Source organism: Coregonus clupeaformis, chromosome 7, assembly GCF_020615455.1.
Source record: "Coregonus clupeaformis isolate EN_2021a chromosome 7, ASM2061545v1, whole genome shotgun sequence".
Classification (NCBI taxonomy): Eukaryota; Metazoa; Chordata; class Actinopteri; order Salmoniformes; family Salmonidae; genus Coregonus; species Coregonus clupeaformis.
Genome location: NC_059198.1, coordinates 52,728,836 through 52,756,621, shown reverse-complemented (window position 1 = coordinate 52,756,621; position 27,786 = coordinate 52,728,836). Strand labels below are relative to the sequence as shown.

The following is a 27,786-nucleotide window of genomic DNA, read 5'->3' as shown; positions in this document are numbered from 1 at the left end:
CAGTCTAATGAACCATCAGTCTAGTGAACCATCAGATACAGTCTAGTGAACCATCAGATACAGTCTAGTGAACCATCAGATACAGTCTAATGAACCATCAGATACAGTCTAATGAACCATCAGATACAGTCTAATGAACCATCAGATACAGTCTAATGAACCATCAGATACAGTCTAATGAACCATCAGATACAGTCTAATGAACCATCAGATACAGTCTAATGAACCATCAGATACAGTCTAATGAACCATCAGATACAGTCTAATGAACCATCAGATACAGTCTAATGAACCATCAGATAGTGTCTAATGAACCATCAGATACAGTCTAATGAACCATCAGATAGTGTCTAATGAACCATCAGATACAGTCTAGTGAATCATGCTGAAGACTGAATCATGCTGAGGACTGAATCATGCTGAGGACTGAGGACTGAATCATGTTTAGGACTGAATCATGTTTAGGACTGAATAATTCTGAGGACTGATGACAATCATGCTGAGCACTGAATCATTCTGAGGACAATCATGCTGAGGACTGAATCATGCAACTCAAGGCAATATGGTGATAGTATTGATTCATGTTTGGTTTGATATGATGTAACGCCTGGACCTGTGGGATGTTGCTGTTCAATCAGACTAGTTATTAAAACATTGAGAACAGTCTTTCCATTAGATTCCCATTAGGTCCCATGCAGTAGCAAGTGTACAGGTTGCACCACGCTGCCAGTAGACGTGAGGACAGCCTACAGCAGGGCCATGTACAGATCTTTCAGGGGCAGCTGCTCAAAATGAAAAAAGCACATCAACTTGGGGGCAGTGGGTTCAGAACAACAACAGAAATTATAATTATTATACCACCAGTGAAAACGCCACTTGGCGAGTGGGAGGGCAAAGGGGCAGGTGCTCGGTACAGGTAGACCCCTATCTACAGCAGGCAAGGGCACTGGAGTGATACACTGGCTGAGAAATCCAAGTTCTATTTGTGCTAATGTAAAGGACGTCACGCTGCTTGCTTAACGAGTACCACTTCCTCCCGATTCGGCCCATACCTGGCAGGAACTCAGGACCTCTGTCTTGCTAGCACACGTGACTGCACTCCTGAAGCATCTTACCAGTCGGCGCCACGCGAAAAGCTAGCTCTTCACTGGCGCAAGCGGGGACACTTCAGGCTGAAGAGTACGTTTCACACATCCCCATGGGCTACACCAACGTTCCACTCCTTGTCATCCCAAACAGCACGGAGTACATGGAGTGGAAAGTTGTCACAGAACAGCTTCTGGATTTCAGGCTACTGGAGAGATTCACTGGCTGAGAAATCCAAGTTCTAGATGGGGGTTATTTTTGTTTCCAACTCTGGGAAGAGCAAGGAGTATTACTGAACTCTCTCTGGACAGTTCTGTGCTGATGAACAATACACTGGGATAGAACGAAACATGGCACAAACATGGATTTGAACAGACTGGTCAGCGTAGGAGTATTGCTTGCTTATACACGTTGAGTAACCATTCACAACAATACAAATGTTTGGTATTTTTCTCCAAACAGTGGAATAACCAACATTTCTCTCATTCAAATACAGTATTTATTTTTCTCTGTTGATTATCCTGCATTGGGGCACCTACTGAATACATGGTATAAAAAGTGCAATGGTCTCTTTCCGAATTAGAAGGAGTGCTATGTTGTAGAAACAGGGTCATTCTGTAAATGTACAAAAAGGCTATTTTACAACTTGTCATTGTAAGGCGTTTGGCAAAGAAAAAACTACATTTACATATCTCAGGTCAAAATATAGACATCAACTGTTAAGGTGACTGTTCATCTCGAATGTATTACAACAAATAGTTCACAATCCCCCTTTTTGAAGCAGAATATTACTCAAAGGCAACAGGGACATTAGCTGACTACCTTACAGCCCTGGGATGGATTTTCATCGTTTGCTCTTAACCTAACAGTTAGAATATAAAGGGTGATCAGTGATCACAATGCAGGTGGAATATAAAAGGTGATCAGTGTAAAAGGAAGTGTCAGACTAGTTGTGGATGCTGATTGTATTTCATGGCAGGTCTGAGACCAGAGTTCTGCCTGCAGCTCAGAGACTATAATCCTCCCTTCTGATCTGAGACCAGAGTTCTGCCTGCAGCTCAGAGACTATAATCCTCCCTTCTGATCTGAGACCAGAGTTCTGCCTGCAGCTCAGAGACTATAATCCTCCCTTCTGGTTTTGCTGCTGCCTCTTCGGACCATGTAGAAAACACACCAACACTAGCTAAGTAGCTAGCTGACACCCCCTCCAACAAGGCATTCAAAGCTGCATGGGAGAGAGTGGAGGGCTATGAGTGGTCTGCCCTCCCTTTATGGGTGGTCTGCTATTGACCAGCTTTTGATCAGGTCTGGGGTCAGTTAGCTGGTGGAGGAGAGAGACTGGGGTCAGGTTATGATCAGGTCTGGGGTCAGCTGTCTGGTGGAGGAGAGAGACTGGGCCTCAGGTTATGATCAGGCCTGGGGTCAGTTGGCTAATGAGAGAGACTAGGGCACATCATGCCCTCTGAAGGCAGAGACTGGTGAGGGTCTATGGGGCAGGACTGGAGGACTGGAGGACTGGAGCTGTGGGGGGTCCTCTGGCCCCTGGAGGCCTGGAAGGCAGGGTGGCCCTGGGGAGGGGTCAAAGGTCAAGGGTCAGGGTCAGAACCCCCCCTGGACGAAGGGGTGTGAGAGGAGGTTCTCGGCCGTGGGACGCCACTTCTCCTCTATGAACACCTGGCGCACAAAGTCCCGGGCGGACTCGGACACGCCCTCAGGGAGGAGGGGATTGGTGGGCTGCGTGGCAATCTTAAAGATGGCTGCCATGGCCTCGTATTCTGCCCAGGGAGGCTTCTGGGTAAGCATTTCCACCACCGTGCATGCCACAGACCTGACAGACAGAAAAACCTTTAAGGAGACAGACCAACTTCATCGACTACATCAGGAAACAAACAATAAATAAATCAACTTTAACATCAGTGTATATTCTTCAACAAGGCAATAAAAACAGGTATTTCTTTAACAAAAAAACATTGATATCGCAAAATGTTTTTGTAAAAGTGTGAATGGCACTAAAAAAGGTCTGACTGTATCATGAGTCCTAAGCTTCTTTACCAGACATCAGCTTTGCGTCCGTATCCTTCTCCGTTGATGACTTCTGGACTCATCCAGTAAGGTGTGCCGGTGACTGATTTGATGCCAGTTCCTGACATACAGATGGTCTGGATGCGTTTACTGGCACCAAAGTCCCCCAGCTTTATGTTGCCAGTAGAGTCTCTCAGGATGTTGGCACCTAGAGGACAACAGAGTTAGTATGAAGGGAAATACTACCACTAGTCTCTTGACACATGGACCATATAGTTCCACTTTTTCACACACAGTAGAGAAAGTAGCTACAAATAGTTATCTGCCATCGACACTGGACTTATCATGGGCTTAGAGGCCCCCCCTCCCAGTGGCAGGCAGGCAGACAGGGGACCTATCACGGGCTTAGAGGCCCCCCCTCCCAGTGACAGGCAGACAGGGGACCTATCACAGGCTTAGAGGCCCCCCTGCAGGCAGGCAGAAGGGCTTGGCTTAGAGGCCCCCCCTCCCAGTGACAGGCAGACAGGGGACCTATCACGGGCTTAGAGGCCCCCCCTCCCAGTGACAGGCAGACAGGGGACCTATCACGGGCTTAGAGGCCCCCCCTCCCAGTGACAGGCAGACAGGGGACCTATCACGGGCTTAGAGGCCCCCCTCCCAGGACAGCAGGCAGAGGCTCACGGGCTTAGAGGCCCCCCCTCCCAGTGACAGGCAGGCAGACAGGGGACCTATCACGGGCTTAGAGGCCCCCCCTCCCAGTGACCAAACAACGGGCTTAGAGGCCCCCCCTCCCAGTGACAGGCAGACAGGGGACCTATCACGGGCTCTTGTGGAAGGGTGAAGGGGGTCAGACAGTAAAGTTAGGATAGCTCTGGTGGAAGGGTGAAGGGGGTCAGACAGTAAAGTTAGGATAGCTCTGGTGGAAGGGTGAAGGGGGTCAGGACAGTAAAGTTAGGATAGCTCTGGTGGAAGGGTGAAGGGGGTCAGACAGTAAAGTTAGGATAGCTCTGGTGGAAGGGTGAAGGGGGTCGTGGAAGGGTGAAGGGGGTCAGGAGAGTAAAGTTAGGATAGCTCTGGTGGAAGGGTGAAGGGGGTCAGGACAGTAAAGTTAGGATAGCTCTTGTGGAAGGGTGAAGGGGGTCAGACAGTAAAGTTAGGATAGCTCTGGTGGAAGGGTGAAAGGGGTCAGACAGTAAAGTTAGGATAGCTCTGGTGGAAGGGTGAAGGGGGTCAGACAGAAAAATTAGGATAGCTTTGGTGGAAGGGTGAAGGGGGTCAGACAGTAAAGTTAGGATAGCTCTGGTGGAAGGGTGAAGGGGGTCAGACAGTAAAGTTAGGATAGCTCTGGTGGAAGGGTGAAGGGGTCAGACAGTAAAGTTAGGATAGCTCTGGTGGAAGGGTGAAGGGGTCAGACAGTAAAGTTATGATAGCTCTGGTGGAAGGGTGAAGGGGTCAGACAGTAAAGTTAGGATAGCTCTGGTGGAAGGGTGAAGGGGGTCAGACAGTAAAGTTAGGATACTGTAGCTCTGGTGGAAGGGTGAAGGGGTCAGACAGTAAAGTTAGGATAGCTCTGGTGGAAGGGTGAAGGGGGTCAGACAGTAAAGTTAGGATAGCTCTGGTGGAAGGGTGAAGGGGGTCAGACAGTAAAGTTAGGATACTGTAGCTCTGGTGGAAGGGTGAAGGGGGTCAGGACAGTAAAGTTAGGATACTGTAGCTCTGGTGGAAGGGTGAAGGGGGTCAGACAGTAAAGTTAGGATAGCTCTGGTGGAAGGGTGAAGGGGGTCAGACAGTAAAGTTAGGATAGCTCTGGTGGAAGGGTGAAGGGGGTCAGACAGTAAAGTAAGGATAGCTCTGGTGGAAGGGTGAAGGGGGTCAGGACAGTAAAGTTAGGATACTGTAGCTCTGGTGGAAGGGTGAAGGGGGTCAGACAGTAAAGTTAGGATAGCTCTGGTGGAAGGGTGAAGGGGGTCAGACAGTAAAGTTAGGATAGCTCTGGTGGAAGGGTGAAGGGGGTCAGGACAGTAAAGTTACGATTAGCTCTGGTGGAAGGGTGAAGGGGGTCAGACAGTAAAGTTAGGATAGCTCTGGTGGAAGGGTGAAGGGGGTCAGACAGTAAAGTTATGATAGCTCTGGTGGAAGGGTGAAGGGGGTCAGACAGTAAAGTTAGGATAGCTCTGGTGGAAGGGTGAAGGGGGTCAGACAGTAAAGTTAGGATACTGTAGCTCTGGTGGAAGGGTGAAGGGGGTCAGACAGTAAAGTTAGGATAGCTCTGGTGGACGGGTGAAGGGGGTCAGACAGTAAAGTTAGGATACTGTTGCTCTGGTGGAAGGGTGAAGGGGGTCAGACAGTAAAGTTAGGATACTGTAGCTCTTGTGGAAGGGTGAAGGGGGTCAGACAGTAAAGTTAGGATACTGTAGCTCTGGTGGAAGGGTGAAGGGGGTCAGACAGTAAAGTTAGGATAGCTCTGGTGGAAGGGTGAAGGGGGTCAGACAGTAAAGTTAGGATAGCTCTGGTGGAAGGGGTGAAGGGGGTCAGAGAGTAAAGTTAGGATAGCTCTGGTGGAAGGGTGAAGGGGGTCAGACAGTAAAGTTAGGATAGCTCTGGTGGAAGGGTGAAGGGGGTCAGACAGTAAAGTTAGGATAGCTCTGGTGGAAGGGTGAAGGGGGTCAGACAGTAAAGTTATGATAGCTCTGGTGGAAGGGTGAAGGGGGTCAGGACAGTAAAGTTAGGATACTGTAGCTCTGGTGGAAGGGTGAAGGGGGTCGGACAGTAAAGTTAGGATACTGTAGCTCTGGTGGAAGGGTGAAGGGGTCAGACAGTAAAGTTAGGATAGCTCTGGTGGAAGGGTGAAGGGGGTCAGGACAGTAAAGTTAGGATACTGTAGCTCTGGTGGAAGGGTGAAGGGGGTCAGACAGTAAAGTTAGGATAGCTCTGGTGGAAGGGTGAAGGGGGTCAGGACAGTAAAGTTAGGATAGCTCTGGTGGAAGGGTGAAGGGGGTCAGACAGTAAAGTTAGGATAGCTCTGGTGGAAGGGTGAAGGGGGTCAGGACAGTAAAGTTAGGATACTGTAGCTCTGGTGGAAGGGTGAAGGGGGTCAGACAGTAAAGTTAGGATAGCTCTGGTGGAAGGGTGAAGGGGGTCAGAGAGTAAAGTTAGGATAGCTCTGGTGGAAGGGTGAAGGGGGTCAGACAGTAAAGTTAGGATAGCTCTGGTGGAAGGGTGAAGGGGGTCAGAGAGTAAAGTTAGGATAGCTCTGGTGGAAGGGTGAAGGGGGTCAGGACAGTAAAGTTAGGATAGCTCTGTAGCTCTGGTGGAAGGGTGAAGGGGGTCAGAGAGTAAAGTTAGGATAGCTCTGGTGGAAGGGTGAAGGGGGTCAGACAGTAAAGTTAGGATAGCTCTGGTGGAAGGGTGAAGGGGGTCAGGACAGTAAAGTTAGGATAGCTCTGGTGGAAGGGTGAAGGGGGTCAGACAGTAAAGTATGCCTGACCGATGTAGTGTAGTTACCTCATGTTGCTGTACACCCCCCCAACATATTCACAGCTCAAGCAATCTCTATTGCACTCCACACTGCCCTTTCCAACCTGGACAAGAGGAACACCTATGTGAGAATGCTGTTCATTGACTACAGCTCAGCGTTCAACACCATAGTGCCCTCAAAGCTCATCACTAAGCTAAGGATCCTGGGACTAAACACCTCCCTCTGCAACTGGATCCTGGATTTCCTGACGGGCCGCCCCCAGGTGGTAAGGGTAGGTAACAACACATCTGCCACGCTGATCCTCAACACGGGGACCCCTCAGGGGTGCGTGCTCAGTCCCCTCCTGTACTCCCTGTTCACCCACGACTGCGTGGCCAGGCACGACTCCAACACCATCATCATATTTGCTGACGACACAACAGTGGCAGGCCTGATCATCGACAACGATGAGACAGCCTGTAGGGAGGAGGTCAGAGACCTGGCAGTGTGGTATCAGGACAACAACCTCTCCCTCAACGTCAGTAAGACAAAGAGATGATTGTGGACTACAGGAAACGGAGGGCCGAGCACGCCCCCATTCACATCGACGGGGCTGCAGTGGAGAAGGTTGAGAGCTTCAAGTTCCTCAATTTCCACATTACTAAGGATCTATCATGGTCCACACACACCAACACAGTCGTGAAGAGGGCACGACAATGCCTATTCCCCCTCTGGTGGCTGAAAAGATTGGGCATGGGCCCTCAGATCCTCAAAATGTTCTACAGCTGCACCAGAGAGCATCTTGACTGGCTGCATCACAGCTTGGTATCAGGGGCGGCAGGTAGCTTAGTGGTTAAGAGCGTTGTGCCAGTAACCGAAAGGTCGCTGGTTCTAATCCCCGAGCTGACTAGGTGAAAAATGTGTCGATATGCCCTTGAGCAAGGCACTTAACCCTAATTGCTCCTGTAAGTCGCTCTGGATAAGAGCGTCTGCTAAATGACTGAAATGTAAATGTAAAAATGATATGGCAACTGCTCGGCATCCGGGTAGAGGGTAGTGTGTATGGCCCAGTACATCACTGTGGCCGAGCTTCCTGCCATCCAGGACCTCTATACCAGGCGGTGTCAGAGGAAGGCCCAGAAAATAGCTACCAGGACTATCTGCATTTACCCTTTTTGCACTAACATTTTTGACTCATCACATACGCTGCTGCTACTGTATCTATCCTGTTGCCTAGTCACTTCATTCCTAGTTATATGTGCATACATTATATATACAAAAGTAAGTGGACACAACTTCAAATCGATGGATTCGGCTATTTCAGCCACACCCGTTGCTGACAGGTTTATAAAATCGAGCACACAGCCATGCAATCTCCATAGACAAACATTTGCAGTAGAATGGCCACAAAAGCTCACAGAACGGGACCGCCGAGTGCTGAAGTGCGTAGCGCGTAAAATTTGTCTGTCCTCGGTTGCAACACTCACTACTGAGTATCAAACTGCCTCTGGAAGCAACGTCAGCACAATAACTTTGTCAGGACCTTCATGAAATGCGTTTCCATGGCTGAGCAGTCGCACACAAGCCTAAGATCACCATGCACAATGCCAAGCGTTGGCTGGAGCGGTGTAAAGCTCGCCGCCATTGGACTCTGGAGCAGTGGAAATGTGTTCTCTGGAGTGATGAATCACGCTATACCATCTGACAGTCCGACGGACAAATCTGGGTTTGGCAGATGCCAGGAGAACGCTACCTGCCCCAATGCATAGTGCCAACTGTAAAGTTTGGTAGAGGAGGAATAATGGTCTGGGGCTGTTTTTCATGGTTCGGGCTAGGCCCCTTAGTTCCAGTGAAGGGAAATCTTAACACTACAGCATACAATGACATTCTAGACGACTCTGTGCTTCCAACTTTGTAGCATCCGTTTGGGGAAGGCCCTTTCCTGTTTCAGCATGACAATGCCCCTGTGCACAAAGCGAGGTCCATACAGAAATGGTTTGTCAAGATCGGTGTGGAAGAACTTGACTGGCCTGCACAGAGCCCTGACCTCAACCCCATTGAACACCTTTGGGATGAATTGGAACGCCGACTGCAAGCCTGGCCTAATCGCCCAACATCAGTGCCCGACCTCACTAATGCTCTTGTGGCTGAATGGAAGCAAGTCCCTGTAGCAATGTTCCAACATCTAGTGGAAAGCCTTCCCAGAAGAGTGGAGGCTGTTATAGCAGCAAAGGGGGGACCAACTCCATATTAATGCCCATGATTTTGGAATGAGATGTTGGACGAGGAGATGTCCACATACTGTTGGTCATGTAGCGTATTATAGATGTGACGATAGGTATTGGTTGAAGCTCAATGTTAAATTCAAATCTCCCTACCATCATACCTAATCCAATATGACACAAATCTCGATGAAAATTCGCACATCAACTTGATTGGAGGTACACAACACACTCCACGCCTCTCGTCATGAGCCGTCCGGTTATTACCGAGAACCACATACCGGATTTCTTAACATAGTTGTTAGCGATTCATTTTTAAGAGTATTTCTTGTGCCTACCTAGCTCAAATTCTAGATGTCGGATTAAAACGATACTATAGGGTCCATACAGTGACCACTGGATAAAAAAAAATTGCAACAGTTTTTATTAAATGTATTATTTATCGCTCTCACGTGCTCATGTCTTTCCTTTTAAGAACCAACGACGTGCTAACGTTACCTTCTTGTAGCATTTCTGATAATGCTAACCTATTTTTTAGCCGAAGGTCAGAGTTCTAACGCCAGGTCGGTTGTGCGGCAACTAGCTGCTTGCACTGTATATCGCTAGCTATATGGAGGTATTCAAGCCTACCTCAAATACCTCGTACCCCTGCACATCGACTCGATACTTGTACCCCATGTAGCCAAGTTATCGCTACTCATTAAAGTATTTATTATTACTTATATTATTATGTGTTTACTTTTCTACACAGAACTAAAATATAAACGCAACATGTGAAGTGTTGGTCCCAGGTTTCATGAGCTGAAATAAAAGATCCCAGAAATGTTCCATACACACAAAAAGCTTATTTCTCTCAGATTTTGTGCACAAATTTGTTTACATCCCTGTTAGTCAGCATTTCTCCTTTGTCAAGATAATCCATCCACCTGACAGGTGTGTCATATCAAGAAGCTGATTAAAAGGCATGATTAAAAGGCACGCCTTGTGCTGGGGACAATAAAAGGCCACTCTAAAATGTGCAGTTTTGTCACACAACACAATGCCACAGATGTCTCAAGTTTTGAGGAGTGTGCAATTGGCATGCTGACTGCAGCAATGTCCACCATAGCTGTTGCCAGAATATTGAATGTTCATTTCTCTACCATAAGCCACCGCCAACATTGTTTTAAAGAATTTGGCAGTACGTCCAACCGGCCTCACAACCGCAGACCACGTGTATGGCGTCGTGTGGGCGAGTGGTTTGCTGATGTCAAAGCTGTGAACAGAGTGCCTCCTGGTGGTGACGGCATAAACTACAGACAATGAACACAATTGCATTTTATCGATGGAAATTTGAATGCACAGAGATACTGTGATAAGATCCGGAGGCCCATTGTCCTGCCAGTCATTTTGTTCAATATATTGTTCCTCAGTTTTCTCTCTGCTTTGTTGGGAAGGGACCTTAAGTAATCACTTCACTTGCTGTTTAGGAATAAAATGGGATTTGACTTGACACAGAATTGATTTGACACACCATCCTGTAAGTCTGTCAGTGTGACTGGACCTTTGATATCTCTGTGTACGATCATGTTGCTGTGCAGGTAGAAGACACCCTGGAGGATCTGTCTGGTGTAACGCCGTGTCACCTTCTCTGTCAGCGCCCCGTATGCCTTCAACTGGTCCTTAATGGAGCCCTGAGATAGACAGACAGACAGAGAGAGACAGGTCAGACAGGTTAGATAGACAGACAGGTCAGACAGACAGACAGGTCAGACAGACAGGTCAGACAGACAGACAGGTCAGACAGACAGACAGGTCAGACAGACAGGTCAGACAGACAGACAGGACAGACAGACAGACAGGTCAGACAGACAGACAGGTCAGACAGACAGACAGGTCAGACAGACAGACAGGTCAACAAGCCAAAAAGGTCAACAAGCCAGGTCAGGAACTGTATGGTCCATATTTGTTTTACAGGGTCAGCCATAGTAGTATGATAGGTCCAGTGTAATGTGTTGTTTTACAGGGTCAGCCATAGTAGTATGATAGGTCCAGTGTAATGTGTTGTTTTACAGGGTCAGCCATAGTAGTATGATAGGTGCAGTGTAATGTGTTGTTTTACAGGGTCAGCCATAGTAGTATGATATGTCCAGTGTAATGTGTTGTTTTACAGGGTCAGCCATAGTAGTATGATATGTCCAATGTAATGTGTTGTTTTACAGGGTCAGCCATAGTAGTATGATATGTCCAGTGTAATGTGTTGTTTTACAGGGTCAGCCATAGTAGTATGATAGGTGCAGTGTAATGTGTTGTTTTACAGGGTCAGCCATAGTAGTATGATAGGTCCAGTGTAATGTGTTGTTTTACAGGGTCAGCCATAGTAGTATGATAGGTGCAGTGTAATGTGTTGTTTTACAGGGTCAGCCATAGTAGTATGATAGGTGCAGTGTAATGTGTTGTTTTACAGGGTCAGCCATAGTAGTATGATAGGTCCAGTGTAATGTGTTGTTTTACAGGGTCAGCCATAGTAGTATGATAGGTGCAGTGTAATGTGTTGTTTTACAGGGTCAGCCATAGTAGTATGATAGGTGCAGTGTAATGTGTTGTTTTACAGGGTCAGCCATAGTAGTATGATAGGTCCAGTGTAATGTGTTGTTTTACAGGGTCAGCCATAGTAGTATGATAGGTCCAGTGTAATGTGTTGTTTTACAGGGTCAGCCATAGTAGTATGATAGGTCCAGTGTAATGTGTTGTTTTACAGGGTCAGCCATAGTAGTATGATAGGTCCAGTGTAATGTGTTGTTTTACAGGGTCAGCCATAGTAGTATGATAGGTCCAGTGTAATGTGTTGTTTTACAGGGTCAGCCATAGTAGTATGATAGGTCCAGTGTAATGTGTTGTTTTACAGGGTCAGCCATAGTAGTATGATAGGTCCAGTGTAATGTGTTGTTTTACAGGGTCAGCCATAGTAGTATGATAGGTCCAGTGTAATGTGTTGTTTTACAGGGTCAGCCATAGTAGTATGATAGGTCCAGTGTAATGTGTTGTTTTACAGGGTCAGCCATAGTAGTATGATAGGTGCAGTGTAATGTGTTGTTTTACAGGGTCAGCCATAGTAGTATGATAGGTGCAGTGTAATGTGTTGTTTTACAGGGTCAGCCATAGTAGTATGATAGGTCCAGTGTAATGTGTTGTTTTACAGGGTCAGCCATAGTAGTATGATAGGTCCAGTGTAATGTGTTGTTTTACAGGGTCAGCCATAGTAGTATGATAGGTCCAGTGTAATGTGTTGTTTTACAGGGTCAGCCATAGTAGTATGATAGGTCCAGTGTAATGTGTTGTTTTACAGGGTCAGCCATAGTAGTATGATAGGTCCAGTGTAATGTGTTGTTTTACAGGGTCAGCCATAGTAGTATGATAGGTCCAGTGTAATGTGTTGTTTTACAGGGTCAGCCATAGTAGTATGATAGGTGCAGTGTAATGTGTTGTTTTACAGGGTCAGCCATAGTAGTATGATAGGTCCAGTGTAATGTGTTGTTTTACAGGGTCAGCCATAGTAGTATGATAGGTGCAGTGTAATGTGTTGTTTTACAGGGTCAGCCATAGTAGTATGATAGGTCCAGTGTAATGTGTTGTTTTACAGGGTCAGCCATAGTAGTATGAAAGGTCCAGTGTAATGTGTTGTTTTACAGGGTCAGCCATAGTAGTATGATAGGTGCAGTGTAATGTGTTGTTTTACAGGGTCAGCCATAGTAGTATGATAGGTCCAGTGTAATGTGTTGTTTTACAGGGTCAGCCATAGTAGTATGATAGGTCCAGTGTAATGTGTTGTTTTACAGGGTCAGCCATAGTAGTATGATAGGTGCAGTGTAATGTGTTGTTTTACAGGGTCAGCCATAGTAGTATGATAGGTGCAGTGTAATGTGTTGTTTTACAGGGTCAGCCATAGTAGTATGATAGGTCCAGTGTAATGTGTTGTTTTACAGGGTCAGCCATAGTAGTATGATAGGTCCAGTGTAATGTGTTGTTTTACAGGGTCAGCCATAGTAGTATGATAGGTGCAGTGTAATGTGTTGTTTTACAGGGTCAGCCATAGTAGTATGATAGGTCCAGTGTAATGTGTTGTTTTACAGGGTCAGCCATAGTAGTATGATAGGTGCAGTGTAATGTGTTGTTTTACAGGGTCAGCCATAGTAGTATGATAGGTGCAGTGTAATGTGTTGTTTTACAGGGTCAGCCATAGTAGTATGATAGGTCCAGTGTAATGTGTTGTTTTACAGGGTCAGCCATAGTAGTATGATAGGTCCAGTGTAATGTGTTGTTTTACAGGGTCAGCCATAGTAGTATGATAGGTCCAGTGTAATGTGTTGTTTTACAGGGTCAGCCATAGTAGTATGATAGGTCCAGTGTAATGTGTTGTTTTACAGGGTCAGCCATAGTAGTATGATAGGTGCAGTGTAATGTGTTGTTTTACAGGGTCAGCCATAGTAGTATGATAGGTCCAGTGTAATGTGTTGTTTTACAGGGTCAGCCATAGTAGTATGATAGGTCCAGTGTAATGTGTTGTTTTACAGGGTCAGCCATAGTAGTATGATAGGTCCAGTGTAATGTGTTGTTTTACAGGGTCAGCCATAGTAGTATGATAGGTCCAGTGTAATGTGTTGTTTTACAGGGTCAGCCATAGTAGTATGATAGGTCCAGTGTAATGTGTTGTTTTACAGGGTCAGCCATAGTAGTATGATAGGTCCAGTGTAATGTGTTGTTTTACAGGGTCAGCCATAGTAGTATGATAGGTCCAGTGTAATGTGTTGTTTTACAGGGTCAGCCATAGTAGTATGATAGGTCCAGTGTAATGTGTTGTTTTACAGGGTCAGCCATAGTAGTATGATAGGTCCAGTGTAATGTGTTGTTTTACAGGGTCAGCCATAGTAGTATGATAGGTCCAGTGTAATGTGTTGTTTTACAGGGTCAGCCATAGTAGTATGATAGGTCCAGTGTAATGTGTTGTTTTACAGGGTCAGCCATAGTAGTATGATAGGTGCAGTGTAATGTGTTGTTTTACAGGGTCAGCCATAGTAGTATGATAGGTCCAGTGTAATGTGTTGTTTTACAGGGTCAGCCATAGTAGTATGATAGGTGCAGTGTAATGTGTTGTTTTACAGGGTCAGCCATAGTAGTATGATAGGTCCAGTGTAATGTGTTGTTTTACAGGGTCAGCCATAGTAGTATGATAGGTGCAGTGTAATGTGTTGTTTTACAGGGTCAGCCATAGTAGTATGATAGGTGCAGTGTAATGTGTTGTTTTACAGGGTCAGCCATAGTAGTATGATAGGTCCAGTGTAATGTGTTGTTTTACAGGGTCAGCCATAGTAGTATGATAGGTCCAGTGTAATGTGTTGTTTTACAGGGTCAGCCATAGTAGTATGATAGGTCCAGTGTAATGTGTTGTTTTACAGGGTCAGCCATAGTAGTATGATAGGTCCAGTGTAATGTGTTGTTTTACAGGGTCAGCCATAGTAGTATGATAGGTCCAGTGTAATGTGTTGTTTTACAGGGTCAGCCATAGTAGTATGATAGGTCCAGTGTAATGTGTTGTTTTACAGGGTCAGCCATAGTAGTATGATAGGTCCAGTGTAATGTGTTGTTTTACAGGGTCAGCCATAGTAGTATGATAGGTGCAGTGTAATGTGTTGTTTTACAGGGTCAGCCATAGTAGTATGATAGGTCCAGTGTAATGTGTTGTTTTACAGGGTCAGCCATAGTAGTATGATAGGTCCAGTGTAATGTGTTGTTTTACAGGGTCAGCCATAGTAGTATGATAGGTCCAGTGTAATGTGTTGTTTTACAGGGTCAGCCATAGTAGTATGATAGGTCCAGTGTAATGTGTTGTTTTACAGGGTCAGCCATAGTAGTATGATAGGTGCAGTGTAATGTGTTGTTTTACAGGGTCAGCCATAGTAGTATGATAGGTCCAGTGTAATGTGTTGTTTTACAGGGTCAGCCATAGTAGTATGATAGGTCCAGTGTAATGTGTTGTTTTACAGGGTCAGCCATAGTAGTATGATAGGTCCAGTGTAATGTGTTGTTTTACAGGGTCAGCCATAGTAGTATGATAGGTGCAGTGTAATGTGTTGTTTTACAGGGTCAGCCATAGTAGTATGATAGGTCCAGTGTAATGTGTTGTTTTACAGGGTCAGCCATAGTAGTATGATAGGTCCAGTGTAATGTGTTGTTTTACAGGGTCAGCCATAGTAGTATGATAGGTCCAGTGTAATGTGTTGTTTTACAGGGTCAGCCATAGTAGTATGATAGGTCCAGTGTAATGTGTTGTTTTACAGGGTCAGCCATAGTAGTATGATAGGTCCAGTGTAATGTGTTGTTTTACAGGGTCAGCCATAGTAGTATGATAGGTCCAGTGTAATGTGTTGTTTTACAGGGTCAGCCATAGTAGTATGATAGGTCCAGTGTAATGTGTTGTTTTACAGGGTCAGCCATAGTAGTATGATAGGTCCAGTGTAATGTGTTGTTTTACAGGGTCAGCCATAGTAGTATGATAGGTGCAGTGTAATGTGTTTTTGTACAGGGTCAGCAATAGTAGTATGATAGGTCCAGTGTAATGTGTTGTTTTACAGGGTCAGCCATAGTAGTATGATAGGTGCAGTGTAATGTGTTGTTTTACAGGGTCAACCATAGTAGTATGATAGGTCCAGTGTAATGTGTTGTTTTACAGGGTCAGCCATAGTAGTATGATAGGTCCAGTGTAATGTGTTGTTTTACAGGGTCAGCCATAGTAGTATGATAGGTGCAGTGTAATGTGTTGTTTTACAGGGTCAGCCATAGTAGTATGATAGGTCCAGTGTAATGTGTTGTTTTACAGGGTCAGCCATAGTAGTATGATAGGTCCAGTGTAATGTGTTGTTTTACAGGGTCAGCCATAGTAGTATGATAGGTCCAGTGTAATGTGTTGTTTTACAGGGTCAGCCATAGTAGTATGATAGGTCCAGTGTAATGTGTTGTTTTACAGGGTCAGCCATAGTAGTATGATAGGTCCAGTGTAATGTGTTGTTTTACAGGGTCAGCCATAGTAGTATGATAGGTGCAGTGTAATGTGTTGTTTTACAGGGTCAGCCATAGTAGTATGATAGGTCCAGTGTAATGTGTTGTTTTACAGGGTCAGCCATAGTAGTATGATAGGTGCAGTGTAATGTGTTGTTTTACAGGGTCAGCCATAGTAGTATGATAGGTCCAGTGTAATGTGTTGTTTTACAGGGTCAGCCATGTAGTATGATAGGTCCAGTGTAATGTGTTGTTTTACAGGGTCAGCCATAGTAGTATGATAGGTCCAGTGTAATGTGTTGTTTTACAGGGTCAGCCATAGTAGTATGATAGGTCCAGTGTAATGTGTTGTTTTACAGGGTCAGCCATAGTAGTATGATAGGTCCAGTGTAATGTGTTGTTTTACAGGGTCAGCCATAGTAGTATGATAGGTCCAGTGTAATGTGTTGTTTTACAGGGTCAGCCATAGTAGTATGATAGGTCCAGTGTAATGTGTTGTTTTACAGGGTCAGCCATAGTAGTATGATAGGTCCAGTGTAATGTGTTGTTTTACAGGGTCAGCCATAGTAGTATGATAGGTCCAGTGTAATGTGTTGTTTTACAGGGTCAGCCATGATAGGTCCAGTGTAATGTGTTGTTTTACAGGGTCAGCCATAGTAGTATGATAGGTGCAGTGTAATGTGTTGTTTTACAGGGTCAGCCATAGTAGTATGATAGGTCCAGTGTAATGTGTTGTTTTACAGGGTCAGCCATAGTAGTATGATAGGTCCAGTGTAATGTGTTGTTTTACAGGGTCAGCCATAGTAGTATGATAGGTCCAGTGTAATGTGTTGTTTTACAGGGTCAGCCATAGTAGTATGATAGGTCCAGTGTAATGTGTTGTTTTACAGGGTCAGCCATAGTAGTATGATAGGTCCAGTGTAATGTGTTGTTTTACAGGGTCAGCCATAGTAGTATGATAGGTCCAGTGTAATGTGTTGTTTTACAGGGTCAGCCATAGTAGTATGATAGGTCCAGTGTAATGTGTTGTTTTACAGGGTCAGCCATAGTAGTATGATAGGTCCAGTGTAATGTGTTGTTTTACAGGGTCAGCCATAGTAGTATGATAGGTCCAGTGTAATGTGTTGTTTTACAGGGTCAGCCATAGTAGTATGATAGGTCCAGTGTAATGTGTTGTTTTACAGGGTCAGCCATAGTAGTATGATAGGTCCAGTGTAATGTGTTGTTTTACAGGGTCAGCCATAGTAGTATGATAGGTCCAGTGTAATGTGTTGTTTTACAGGGTCAGCCATAGTAGTATGATAGGTCCAGTGTAATGTGTTGTTTTACAGGGTCAGCCATAGTAGTATGATAGGTCCAGTGTAATGTGTTGTTTTACAGGGTCAGCCATAGTAGTATGATAGGTCCAGTGTAATGTGTTGTTTTACAGGGTCAGCCATAGTAGTATGATAGGTCCAGTGTAATGTGTTGTTTTACAGGGTCAGCCATAGTAGTATGATAGGTCCAGTGTAATGTGTTGTTTTACAGGGTCAGCCATAGTAGTATGATAGGTCCAGTGTAATGTGTTGTTTTACAGGGTCAGCCATAGTAGTATGATAGGTCCAGTGTAATGTGTTGTTTTACAGGGTCAGCCATAGTAGTATGATAGGTCCAGTGTAATGTGTTGTTTTACAGGGTCAGCCATAGTAGTATGATAGGTCCAGTGTAATGTGTTGTTTTACAGGGTCAGCCATAGTAGTATGATAGGTCCAGTGTAATGTGTTGTTTTACAGGGTCAGCCATAGTAGTATGATAGGTGCAGTGTAATGTGTTGTTTTACAGGGTCAGCCATAGTAGTATGATAGGTCCAGTGTAATGTGTTGTTTTACAGGGTCAGCCATAGTAGTATGATAGGTCCAGTGTAATGTGTTGTTTTACAGGGTCAGCCATAGTAGTATGATAGGTCCAGTGTAATGTGTTGTTTTACAGGGTCAGCCATAGTAGTATGATAGGTCCAGTGTAATGTGTTGTTTTACAGGGTCAGCCATAGTAGTATGATAGGTCCAGTGTAATGTGTTGTTTTACAGGGTCAGCCATAGTAGTATGATAGGTCCAGTGTAATGTGTTGTTTTACAGGGTCAGCCATAGTAGTATGATAGGTGCAGTGTAATGTGTTGTTTTACAGGGTCAGCCATAGTAGTATGATAGGTCCAGTGTAATGTGTTGTTTTACAGGGTCAGCCATAGTAGTATGATAGGTCCAGTGTAATGTGTTGTTTTACAGGGTCAGCCATAGTAGTATGATAGGTCCAGTGTAATGTGTTGTTTTACAGGGTCAGCCATAGTAGTATGATAGGTCCAGTGTAATGTGTTGTTTTACAGGGTCAGCCATAGTAGTATGATAGGTGCAGTGTAATGTGTTGTTTTACAGGGTCAGCCATAGTAGTATGATAGGTGCAGTGTAATGTGTTGTTTTACAGGGTCAGCCATAGTAGTATGATAGGTCCAGTGTAATGTGTTGTTTTACAGGGTCAGCCATAGTAGTATGATAGGTCCAGTGTAATGTGTTGTTTTACAGGGTCAGCCATAGTAGTATGATAGGTCCAGTGTAATGTGTTGTTTTACAGGGTCAGCCATAGTAGTATGATAGGTCCAGTGTAATGTGTTGTTTTACAGGGTCAGCCATAGTAGTATGATAGGTCCAGTGTAATGTGTTGTTTTACAGGGTCAGCCATAGTAGTATGATAGGTCCAGTGTAATGTGTTGTTTTACAGGGTCAGCCATAGTAGTATGATAGGTCCAGTGTAATGTGTTGTTTTACAGGGTCAGCCATAGTAGTATGATAGGTCCAGTGTAATGTGTTGTTTTACAGGGTCAGCCATAGTAGTATGATAGGTCCAGTGTAATGTGTTGTTTTACAGGGTCAGCCATAGTAGTATGATAGGTGCAGTGTAATGTGTTGTTTTACAGGGTCAGCCATAGTAGTATGATAGGTCCAGTGTAATGTGTTGTTTTACAGGGTCAGCCATAGTAGTATGATAGGTCCAGTGTAATGTGTTGTTTTACAGGGTCAGCCATAGTAGTATGATAGGTCCAGTGTAATGTGTTGTTTTACAGGGTCAGCCATAGTAGTATGATAGGTCCAGTGTAATGTGTTGTTTTACAGGGTCAGCCATAGTAGTATGATAGGTGCAGTGTAATGTGTTGTTTTACAGGGTCAGCCATAGTAGTATGATAGGTCCAGTGTAATGTGTTGTTTTACAGGGTCAGCCATAGTAGTATGATAGGTCCAGTGTAATGTGTTGTTTTACAGGGTCAGCCATAGTAGTATGATAGGTCCAGTGTAATGTGTTGTTTTACAGGGTCAGCCATAGTAGTATGATAGGTCCAGTGTAATGTGTTGTTTTACAGGGTCAGCCATAGTAGTATGATAGGTCCAGTGTAATGTGTTGTTTTACAGGGTCAGCCATAGTAGTATGATAGGTCCAGTGTAATGTGTTGTTTTACAGGGTCAGCCATAGTAGTATGATAGGTCCAGTGTAATGTGTTGTTTTACAGGGTCAGCCATAGTAGTATGATAGGTGCAGTGTAATGTGTTGTTTTACAGGGTCAGCCATAGTAGTATGATAGGTCCAGTGTAATGTGTTGTTTTACAGGGTCAGCCATAGTAGTATGATAGGTGCAGTGTAATGTGTTGTTTTACAGGGTCAGCCATAGTAGTATGATAGGTCCAGTGTAATGTGTTGTTTTACAGGGTCAGCCATAGTAGTATGATAGGTCCAGTGTAATGTGTTGTTTTACAGGGTCAGCCATAGTAGTATGATAGGTGCAGTGTAATGTGTTGTTTTACAGGGTCAGCCATAGTAGTATGATAGGTCCAGTGTAATGTGTTGTTTTACAGGGTCAGCCATAGTAGTATGATAGGTCCAGTGTAATGTGTTGTTTTACAGGGTCAGCCATAGTAGTATGATAGGTCCAGTGTAATGTGTTGTTTTACAGGGTCAGCCATAGTAGTATGATAGGTCCAGTGTAATGTGTTGTTTTACAGGGTCAGCCATAGTAGTATGATAGGTCCAGTGTAATGTGTTGTTTTACAGGGTCAGCCATAGTAGTATGATAGGTCCAGTGTAATGTGTTGTTTTACAGGGTCAGCCATAGTAGTATGATAGGTCCAGTGTAATGTGTTGTTTTACAGGGTCAGCCATAGTAGTATGATAGGTCCAGTGTAATGTGTTGTTTTACAGGGTCAGCCATAGTAGTATGATAGGTGCAGTGTAATGTGTTGTTTTACAGGGTCAGCCATAGTAGTATGATAGGTCCAGTGTAATGTGTTGTTTTACAGGGTCAGCCATAGTAGTATGATAGGTCCAGTGTAATGTGTTGTTTTACAGGGTCAGCCATAGTAGTATGATAGGTGCAGTGTAATGTGTTGTTTTACAGGGTCAGCCATAGTAGTATGATAGGTGCAGTGTAATGTGTTGTTTTACAGGGTCAGCCATAGTAGTATGATAGGTGCAGTGTAATGTGTTGTTTTACAGGGTCAGCCATAGTAGTATGATAGGTCCAGTGTAATGTGTTGTTTTACAGGGTCAGCCATAGTAGTATGATAGGTCCAGTGTAATGTGTTGTTTTACAGGGTCAGCCATAGTAGTATGATAGGTCCAGTGTAATGTGTTGTTTTACAGGGTCAGCCATAGTAGTATGATAGGTCCAGTGTAATGTGTTGTTTTACAGGGTCAGCCATAGTAGTATGATAGGTGCAGTGTAATGTGTTGTTTTACAGGGTCAGCCATAGTAGTATGATAGGTCCAGTGTAATGTGTTGTTTTACAGGGTCAGCCATAGTAGTATGATAGGTCCAGTGTAATGTGTTGTTTTACAGGGTCAGCCATAGTATATGATAGGTGCAGTGTAATGTGTTGTTTTACAGGGTCAGCCATAGTAGTATGATAGGTGCAGTGTAATGTGTTGTTTTACAGGGTCAGCCATAGTAGTATGATAGGTGCAGTGTAATGTGTTGTTTTACAGGGTCAGCCATAGTAGTATGATAGGTCCAGTGAAATGTGTTGTTTTACAGGGTCAGCCATAGTAGTATGATAGGTGCAGTGTAATGTGTTGTTTTACAGGGTCAGCCATAGTAGTATGATAGGTCCAGTGAAATGTGTTGTTTTACAGGGTCAGCCATAGTAGTATGATAGGTCCAGTGAAATGTGTTATTTTACAGGGTCAGCCATAGTAGTATGATAGGTCCAGTGTAATGTGTTGTTTTACAGGGTCAGCCATAGTAGTATGATAGGTCCAGTGTAATGTGTTGTTTTACAGGGTCAGCCATAGTAGTATGATAGGTCCAGTGAAATGTGTTGTTTTACAGGGTCAGCCATAGTAGTATGATAGGTCCAGTGAAATGTGTTATTTTACAGGGTCAGCCATAGTATGAAATGTGTTGTTTTACAGGGTCAGCCATAGTAGTATGATAGGTCCAGTGTAATGTGTTGTTTTACAGGGTCAGCCATAGTAGTATGATAGGTCCAGTGTAATGTGTTGTTTTACAGGGTCAGCCATAGTAGTATGATAGGTCCAGTGTAATGTGTTGTTTTACAGGGTCAGCCATAGTAGTATGATAGGTCCAGTGTAATGTGTTGTTTTACAGGGTCAGCCATAGTAGTATGATAGGTGCAGTGTAATGTGTTGTTTTACAGGGTCAGCCATAGTAGTATGATAGGTCCAGTGAAATGTGTTGTTTTACAGGGTCAGCCATAGTAGTATGATAGGTCCAGTGTAATGTGTTGTTTTACAGGGTCAGCCATAGTAGTATGATAGGTCCAGTGTAATGTGTTGTTTTACAGGGTCAGCCATAGTAGTATGATAGGTGCAGTGTAATGTGTTGTTTTACAGGGTCAACCATAGTAGTATGATAGGTCCAGTGTAATGTGTTGTTTTACAGGGTCAGCCATAGTAGTATGATAGGTCCAGTGTAATGTGTTGTTTTACAGGGTCAGCCATAGTAGTATGATAGGTGCAGTGTAATGTGTTGTTTTACAGGGTCAGCCATAGTAGTATGATAGGTCCAGTGTAATGTGTTGTTTTACAGGGTCAGCCATAGTAGTATGATAGGTCCAGTGTAATGTGTTGTTTTACAGGGTCAGCCATAGTAGTATGATAGGTGCAGTGTAATGTGTTGTTTTACAGGGTCAGCCATAGTAGTATGATAGGTCCAGTGTAATGTGTTGTTTTACAGGGTCAGCCATAGTAGTATGATAGGTCCAGTGTAATGTGTTGTTTTACAGGGTCAGCCATAGTAGTATGATAGGTCCAGTGTAATGTGTTGTTTTACAGGGTCAGCCATAGTAGTATGATAGGTCCAGTGTAATGTGTTGTTTTACAGGGTCAGCCATAGTAGTATGATAGGTGCAGTGTAATGTGTTGTTTTACAGGGTCAGCCATAGTAGTATGATAGGTCCAGTGTAATGTGTTGTTTTACAGGGTCAGCCATAGTAGTATGATAGGTCCAGTGTAATGTGTTGTTTTACAGGGTCAGCCATAGTAGTATGATAGGTCCAGTGTAATGTGTTGTTTTACAGGGTCAGCCATAGTAGTATGATAGGTCCAGTGTAATGTGTTGTTTTACAGGGTCAGCCATAGTAGTATGATAGGTCCAGTGTAATGTGTTGTTTTACAGGGTCAGCCATAGTAGTATGATAGGTCCAGTGTAATGTGTTGTTTTACAGGGTCAGCCATAGTAGTATGATAGGTGCAGTGTAATGTGTTGTTTTACAGGGTCAGCCATAGTAGTATGATAGGTCCAGTGTAATGTGTTGTTTTACAGGGTCAGCCATAGTAGTATGATAGGTGCAGTGTAATGTGTTGTTTTACAGGGTCAGCCATAGTAGTATGATAGGTCCAGTGTAATGTGTTGTTTTACAGGGTCAGCCATAGTAGTATGATAGGTCCAGTGTAATGTGTTGTTTTACAGGGTCAGCCATAGTAGTATGATAGGTCCAGTGTAATGTGTTGTTTTACAGGGTCAGCCATAGTAGTATGATAGGTCCAGTGTAATGTGTTGTTTTACAGGGTCAGCCATAGTAGTATGATAGGTCCAGTGTAATGTGTTGTTTTACAGGGTCAGCCATAGTAGTATGATAGGTCCAGTGTAATGTGTTGTTTTACAGGGTCAGCCATAGTAGTATGATAGGTCCAGTGTAATGTGTTGTTTTACAGGGTCAGCCATAGTAGTATGATAGGTGCAGTGTAATGTGTTGTTTTACAGGGTCAGCCATAGTAGTATGATAGGTCCAGTGTAATGTGTTGTTTTACAGGGTCAGCCATAGTAGTATGATAGGTGCAGTGTAATGTGTTGTTTTACAGGGTCAGCCATAGTAGTATGATAGGTCCAGTGTAATGTGTTGTTTTACAGGGTCAGCCATAGTAGTATGATAGGTCCAGTGTAATGTGTTGTTTTACAGGGTCAGCCATAGTAGTATGATAGGTCCAGTGTAATGTGTTGTTTTACAGGGTCAGCCATAGTAGTATGATAGGTCCAGTGTAATGTGTTGTTTTACAGGGTCAGCCATAGTAGTATGATAGGTCCAGTGTAATGTGTTGTTTTACAGGGTCAGCCATAGTAGTATGATAGGTCCAGTGTAATGTGTTGTTTTACAGGGTCAGCCATAGTAGTATGATAGGTGCAGTGTAATGTGTTGTTTTACAGGGTCAGCCATAGTAGTATGATAGGTCCAGTGTAATGTGTTGTTTTACAGGGTCAGCCATAGTAGTATGATAGGTCCAGTGTAATGTGTTGTTTTACAGGGTCAGCCATAGTAGTATGATAGGTCCAGTGTAATGTGTTGTTTTACAGGGTCAGCCATAGTAGTATGATAGGTCCAGTGTAATGTGTTGTTTTACAGGGTCAGCCATAGTAGTATGATAGGTCCAGTGTAATGTGTTGTTTTACAGGGTCAGCCATAGTAGTATGATAGGTCCAGTGTAATGTGTTGTTTTACAGGGTCAGCCATAGTAGTATGATAGGTCCAGTGTAATGTGTTGTTTTACAGGGTCAGCCATAGTAGTATGATAGGTCCAGTGTAATGTGTTGTTTTACAGGGTCAGCCATAGTAGTATGATAGGTGCAGTGTAATGTGTTGTTTTACAGGGTCAGCCATAGTAGTATGATAGGTCCAGTGTAATGTGTTGTTTTACAGGGTCAGCCATAGTAGTATGATAGGTGCAGTGTAATGTGTTGTTTTACAGGGTCAGCCATAGTAGTATGATAGGTCCAGTGTAATGTGTTGTTTTACAGGGTCAGCCATAGTAGTATGATAGGTCCAGTGTAATGTGTTGTTTTACAGGGTCAGCCATAGTAGTATGATAGGTGCAGTGTAATGTGTTGTTTTACAGGGTCAGCCATAGTAGTATGATAGGTGCAGTGTAATGTGTTGTTTTACAGGGTCAGCCATAGTAGTATGATAGGTCCAGTGTAATGTGTTGTTTTACAGGGTCAGCCATAGTAGTATGATAGGTCCAGTGTAATGTGTTGTTTTACAGGGTCAGCCATAGTAGTATGATAGGTCCAGTGTAATGTGTTGTTTTACAGGGTCAGCCATAGTAGTATGATAGGTGCAGTGTAATGTGTTGTTTTTACAGGGTCAGCCATAGTAGTATGATAGGTCCAGTGTAATGTGTTGTTTTACAGGGTCAGCCATAGTAGTATGATAGGTCCAGTGTAATGTGTTGTTTTACAGGGTCAGCCATAGTAGTATGATAGGTGCAGTGTAATGTGTTGTTTTACAGGGTCAGCCATAGTAGTATGATAGGTCAGTGTAATGTGTTGTTTTACAGGGTCAGCCATAGTAGTATGATAGGTCCAGTGTAATGTGTTGTTTTACAGGGTCAGCCATAGTAGTATGATAGGTCCAGTGTAATGTGTTGTTTTACAGGGTCAGCCATAGTAGTATGATAGGTGCAGTGTAATGTGTTGTTTTACAGGGTCAGCCATAGTAGTATGATAGGTCCAGTGTAATGTGTTGTTTTACAGGGTCAGCCATAGTAGTATGATAGGTGCAGTGTAATGTGTTGTTTTACAGGGTCAGCCATATGTATGATAGGTCCAGTGTAATGTGTTGTTTTACAGGGTCAGCCATAGTAGTATGATAGGTCCAGTGTAATGTGTTGTTTTACAGGGTCAGCCATGTTATGATAGGTCCAGTGTAATGTGTTGTTTTACAGGGTCAGCCATAGTAGTATGATAGGTCCAGTGTAATGTGTTGTTTTACAGGGTCAGCCATAGTAGTATGATAGGTCCAGTGTAATGTGTTGTTTTACAGGGTCAGCCATAGTAGTATGATAGGTCCAGTGTAATGTGTTGTTTTACAGGGTCAGCCATAGTAGTATGATAGGTCCAGTGTAATGTGTTGTTTTACAGGGTCAGCCATAGTAGTATGATAGGTCCAGTGTAATGTGTTGTTTTACAGGGTCAGCCATAGTAGTATGATAGGTCCAGTGTAATGTGTTGTTTTACAGGGTCAGCCATAGTAGTATGATAGGTCCAGTGTAATGTGTTGTTTTACAGGGTCAGCCATAGTAGTATGATAGGTCCAGTGTAATGTGTTGTTTTACAGGGTCAGCCATAGTAGTATGATAGGTCCAGTGTAATGTGTTGTTTTACAGGGTCAGCCATAGTAGTATGATAGGTCCAGTGTAATGTGTTGTTTTACAGGGTCAGCCATAGTAGTATGATAGGTCCAGTGTAATGTGTTGTTTTACAGGGTCAGCCATAGTAGTATGATAGGTCCAGTGTAATGTGTTGTTTTACAGGGTCAGCCATAGTAGTATGATAGGTGCAGTGTAATGTGTTGTTTTACAGGGTCAGCCATAGTAGTATGATAGGTCCAGTGTAATGTGTTGTTTTACAGGGTCAGCCATAGTAGTATGATAGGTCCAGTGTAATGTGTTGTTTTACAGGGTCAGCCATAGTAGTATGATAGGTCCAGTGTAATGTGTTGTTTTACAGGGTCAGCCATAGTAGTATGATAGGTCCAGTGTAATGTGTTGTTTTACAGGGTCAGCCATAGTAGTATGATAGGTCCAGTGTAATGTGTTGTTTTACAGGGTCAGCCATAGTAGTATGATAGGTCCAGTGTAATGTGTTGTTTTACAGGGTCAGCCATAGTAGTATGATAGGTCCAGTGTAATGTGTTGTTTTACAGGGTCAGCCATAGTAGTATGATAGGTCCAGTGTAATGTGTTGTTTTACAGGGTCAGCCATAGTAGTATGATAGGTCCAGTGTAATGTGTTGTTTTACAGGGTCAGCCATAGTAGTATGATAGGTGCAGTGTAATGTGTTGTTTTACAGGGTCAGCCATAGTAGTATGATAGGTCCAGTGTAATGTGTTGTTTTACAGGGTCAGCCATAGTAGTATGATAGGTGCAGTGTAATGTGTTGTTTTACAGGGTCAGCCATAGTAGTATGATAGGTCCAGTGTAATGTGTTGTTTTACAGGGTCAGCCATAGTAGTATGATAGGTCCAGTGTAATGTGTTGTTTTACAGGGTCAGCCATAGTAGTATGATAGGTCCAGTGTAATGTGTTGTTTTACAGGGTCAGCCATAGTAGTATGATAGGTCCAGTGTAATGTGTTGTTTTACAGGGTCAGCCATAGTAGTATGATAGGTCCAGTGTAATGTGTTGTTTTACAGGGTCAGCCATAGTAGTATGATAGGTCCAGTGTAATGTGTTGTTTTACAGGGTCAGCCATAGTAGTATGATAGGTCCAGTGTAATGTGTTGTTTTACAGGGTCAGCCATAGTAGTATGATAGGTGCAGTGTAATGTGTTGTTTTACAGGGTCAGCCATAGTAGTATGATAGGTCCAGTGTAATGTGTTGTTTTACAGGGTCAGCCATAGTAGTATGATAGGTCCAGTGTAATGTGTTGTTTTACAGGGTCAGCCATAGTAGTATGATAGGTCCAGTGTAATGTGTTGTTTTACAGGGTCAGCCATAGTAGTATGATAGGTGCAGTGTAATGTGTTGTTTTACAGGGTCAGCCATAGTAGTATGATAGGTCCAGTGTAATGTGTTGTTTTACAGGGTCAGCCATAGTAGTATGATAGGTCCAGTGTAATGTGTTGTTTTACAGGGTCAGCCATATTGATAGGTCCAGTGTAATGTGTTGTTTTACAGGGTCAGCCATAGTAGTTGATAGGTCCAGTGTAATGTGTTGTTTTACAGGGTCAGCCATAGTAGTATGATAGGTCCAGTGTAATGTTTGTTTTACAGGGTCAGCCATAGTAGTATGATAGGTCCAGTGTAATGTGTTGTTTTACAGGGTCAGCCATAGTAGTATGATAGGTCCAGTGTAATGTGTTGTTTTACAGGGTCAGCCATAGTAGTATGATAGGTGCAGTGTAATGTGTTGTTTTACAGGGTCAGCCATAGTAGTATGATAGGTCCAGTGTAATGTGTTGTTTTACAGGGTCAGCCATAGTAGTATGATAGGTCCAGTGTAATGTGTTGTTTTACAGGGTCAACCATAGTAGTATGATAGGTCCAGTGTAATGTGTTGTTTTACAGGGTCAGCCATAGTAGTATGATAGGTCCAGTGTAATGTGTTGTTTTACAGGGTCAGCCATAGTAGTATGATAGGTGCAGTGTAATGTGTTGTTTTACAGGGTCAGCCATAGTAGTATGATAGGTCCAGTGTAATGTGTTGTTTTACAGGGTCAGCCATAGTAGTATGATAGGTGCAGTGTAATGTGTTGTTTTACAGGGTCAGCCATAGTAGTATGATAGGTCCAGTGTAATGTGTTGTTTTACAGGGTCAGCCATAGTAGTATGATAGGTCCAGTGTAATGTGTTGTTTTACAGGGTCAGCCATAGTAGTATGATAGGTCCAGTGTAATGTGTTGTTTTACAGGGTCAGCCATAGTAGTATGATAGGTCCAGTGTAATGTGTTGTTTTACAGGGTCAGCCATAGTAGTATGATAGGTCCA

At 43.7% G+C, this 27,786-nt stretch overlaps 1 protein-coding gene across 1 annotated transcript in view; it reads right to left on the bottom strand.

The window, feature by feature from the left end:
- Positions 1-1,202: 1,202 nt before the first annotated feature.
- Positions 1,203-27,786, bottom strand: part of LOC121556447 (mitogen-activated protein kinase kinase kinase 3-like) — a 184,291-nt gene continuing 157,707 nt past the window's right edge. Inside the window, exons 15-17 of the mRNA XM_045221430.1 lie at positions 10,331-10,460; positions 3,139-3,316; positions 1,203-2,914 (exon numbers count right to left, since the gene is read on the bottom strand). Of these exons, the coding sequence (XP_045077365.1) occupies positions 2,686-2,914; positions 3,139-3,316; positions 10,331-10,460 (537 nt within the window). The 3' untranslated portion in view covers positions 1,203-2,685. The remainder of the gene's footprint in view (positions 2,915-3,138; positions 3,317-10,330; positions 10,461-27,786) is intronic.